Source organism: Petaurus breviceps, unplaced genomic scaffold (genome assembly GCF_028583685.1).
Source record: "Petaurus breviceps papuanus isolate PSGF00001 unplaced genomic scaffold, PetGlider_PUasm1.0 37, whole genome shotgun sequence".
In the NCBI taxonomy this organism is placed as follows: Eukaryota; Metazoa; Chordata; class Mammalia; order Diprotodontia; family Petauridae; genus Petaurus; species Petaurus breviceps.
The window spans coordinates 82,836,559-82,837,356 of record NW_027186296.1 but is presented as its reverse complement, the minus strand read 5'-3'; the positions used below and the strand labels follow the sequence as shown (position 1 = coordinate 82,837,356).

General features: G+C 45.7%; 1 protein-coding gene across 3 annotated transcripts in view; it reads left to right on the top strand.

Moving 5' to 3' along the window:
• The window catches only part of SORCS1 (sortilin related VPS10 domain containing receptor 1), a 711,184-nt gene that overhangs the window by 615,984 nt on the left and 94,402 nt on the right, over positions 1-798 (top strand). For all 3 annotated transcript variants that reach the window (XM_069098910.1, XM_069098911.1, XM_069098909.1), the window contains exon 18: positions 185-356. In XM_069098910.1, the coding sequence (XP_068955011.1) occupies positions 185-356 (172 nt within the window). The remainder of the gene's footprint in view (positions 1-184; positions 357-798) is intronic.

Genomic DNA, 798 nt, shown 5'->3' with positions numbered 1-798 from the left:
GAAGGAAGGAAGGAAGGAAGGAAGGAAGGAAGGAAGGAAGGAAGGAAAGAAGGAAGGAAGGAAGGAAGATAGGAAGGAAGGAAGATAGGAAAATGGACATTCAAGACAACACTATAGGAGTTAGACTAGGACTGAGTTCTGATATCCTGGAATTCGTTTGTGACAAAAGGCTTTCTACACTCAGGTATCGTAAGGTGGTTTCCAACAACTGCACAGATGGAGTGAGGGAGCAATATACTGCCAAGCCCCAGCAGTGTCCTGGCAAGGCCCCCCGGGGTCTCCGTATTGTCACCTCTGATGGGAAATTGACTGCAGAACAAGGACACAACGTCACCCTCATGGTACAACTGGAAGAGGTAGGAGAAGAAATTCATCCCTGTCTACCATTTGGTTAACTAGAATTGGGGCTGTGCTACAGATGCAATGACCCTAGAATTTCTGCAGTTACCTTGGCAAGTGGTATTAAAAGACCCAACCATGAGACACACAGTCCTCTCACAGTGACATTGATGCAGAAGGACTGTCTCCTCTCATCCCCTTTCTTAAAACATGCCTCAAAGTCATTTTCACTCTTCTCCAGGAATCTAAGGATACTTAAGAAAGGATAATCCTGAGCATCCTTGTTCCTGTGCTCCTCATTATTACTTGTTCTTCACTATCAGAGGCACTGTTTTGATTTCATGGTTCCTCATTAGCACCTCAGCAATGCGTTTTCCCCAAACATTTAAGCACACACACATACAGAGGGAGGGAGAGGGAGAGAGAGAGAGAGAGAGAGAGAGAGAGAGAGAGAGAGAG